This window comes from Eimeria mitis, genomic scaffold (assembly GCF_000499745.2).
Source record: "Eimeria mitis Houghton genomic scaffold, Emh_scaff4459, whole genome shotgun sequence".
Taxonomy (NCBI): Eukaryota; Apicomplexa; class Conoidasida; order Eucoccidiorida; family Eimeriidae; genus Eimeria; species Eimeria mitis.
In genome coordinates, this window is record NW_013572774.1 from 2,723 (window position 1) to 4,788 (window position 2,066).

Sequence of the window (2,066 nt, forward strand, 5' to 3'; positions counted from 1 at the left end):
AGGAGCAGCAGCAGCAGGAGCTGACTTGAAAGGAGAAGACAGCAGCGCATGCATCGATGAGGTGTACATACACCTGACGCGCCTGGGGGTCCCCGCTGTGTCTCCCCCCCCACAGCACGTCAAGCAGCAAGCCGCAGGGGAGAGGGGCCCCAGCAGCAGCAGCAGCAACAGACATACTATACACCTGAGACAGAACCCTAAACCCTAAACCCTAAACCCTAAACCCTAAACCCTAAACCCTAAACCCTGAAATATATGCAGATAAGGTGATACGCTGTCGGGGTGCAGCAGCAGCTCGTGAACAAACGCAGGAACAAATTAGGGTTTAGGGTTTAGGGTTTAGGGTTTGCTTTTTAGGGTTAGGGTTTAGGGTTTAGGGTTTAGGGTTTAGGGTTTAGGGTTTAGGGTTTAGGGTTTAGGGTTTACTTGTGAGAGTATAGATCTGAGTATTCTTAGTTTGTGGGGTTCTTCTTTAAGGGCGACGGAGACAGCAGCAAGCGGTGCTGTTTGCTGCTGCAGCAGCTCCTCTTCTGCTGCTGCTACAGCAGCTAGGTATCCATCCACAAGCTCCCTAGAAGCACGAGCCAGTGCTGCGGTGTATAGACCCCCTGCTGCTGCTGCTGCTGCTGCTGCAGCAGCAGTTGTTCCTCCTGCTGCTGCTGCTGTTGCTGGGTCTCCACCGGCTGCTGCTGCAGCCAATGGAGGCCCCACCCCGCCCCCCGTTGCTGCAGCAGCAGCAGCAGCAGCAGCAGCAGCAGCAGCAGTTGCTGCTGCTGCTGTGGTTCGAGTGTACGGAGGCGGCAGCAGGTGTCTTCTTTCTGCTGCTTCTGCTGCTGCTGCATATTCTCTTATAAGCAGCAAATCATATCCTGGGGCAACAGCTCTCTCCAGGGCCTCTTTCTCGCTGTCAGTGAAACAGCTGAGCCGAGGGTTCACACGAAACCCCCCAGAACCAGAGAAAAAACACCTGCTGCTGCTGCTGCTGCTGAGGCCCTGCTGCTGCTGCTGCTGCTGCTGCTGCTGCTGCTGCTGGGGGGGGGAGGTGAGACACTCAGACTCCTCGTAACGCACAAATATATCCCCCGGGTACCCCGCAAGAGCCATAAAGATTTCGTGCAGCATTGTGGTGCTGTTTGTTGAGGTGTATATACACCTGAAACAGAGAGCAACCAGCAGCAGCGGTGTGGTGGGGTGGGCCCCCAGTATAGGGGCCCCCAGCCCCTATTAAACCCCTAAATTAATTATTATTTATTTTTATTTTTATTATTTATTTAATATAAATCAATTTATATTTTATTTTATACTTTATAAGTACCCTAATACCCGCCAGTGTGTGCCGACACCGACAGCTGGCTGGGGGGCCCCCCAGCTGCTAGGGGGGCCCCCCCCCTGTTTGTGTGTAGAGAGATATGGTGTTGTTTTGTGTGTATTGGTTTATATTTTTATATTTTAATAATTAAAATATATTTATTTATTTATTTATTATTTTATTTATTTATTTATTTTCTTTTTTGGGGGCTGTATACACCTGGGTGAGGATGCATAGACACCCGGAGCCACACGGGGATCGGGATCGGGGGGCTGAGGCCCCCCAACAACACCCCACACATGCAGCAGCAAATATATTTTTTAATACAACTGTCTAGCCCCTTCTCCACTCTCCTGCTGCTGCTGCTGCTGCTGCTGATCCTGCTGCTGCTGCTGCTGCCCCTGCTGCTGCTGCTGCTGCTGCTGCCACTGCTGTTGCTGCTGCTGCTGCTCCTGCTGCTGCTGCTGCTGCTGCTGCAGGGGACTCTTGGTGGGGGGGAGGGGCTCACACAGCTGCGAAATAAGAAAACCCTAAACCCTAAACCCTAAACCCTAAACCCTAAACCCTAGTAATTATATAACAGCTGTAACTGCAGCAAATGCAAGCATCATCTGTCAGCAGCAGCAGCAGCAGCACAGTCTGCTGCTGTTTAGTGTATAATATCTCTCCTTAAGACTATATATATACAAATATATACACATATATATGCATATGTATATACATATATATATATATATATATATATATATATATATAT

General features: G+C 49.9%; 1 protein-coding gene across 1 annotated transcript in view; it reads right to left on the minus strand.

Annotated features, from left to right (window-relative positions):
• Positions 1-1,122, minus strand: part of EMH_0075330 (gamma-tubulin complex component 4, putative) — a gene marked incomplete at both ends in the record, with an annotated part of 3,453 nt that extends 2,331 nt beyond the window's left edge. The window contains 2 exons of the mRNA XM_013499579.1: positions 79-184; positions 427-1,122. Coding sequence (XP_013355033.1) covers positions 79-184; positions 427-1,122 — 802 coding nt within the window. The remainder of the gene's footprint in view (positions 1-78; positions 185-426) is intronic.
• Between the last annotated feature and the right edge of the window lie 944 nt (positions 1,123-2,066).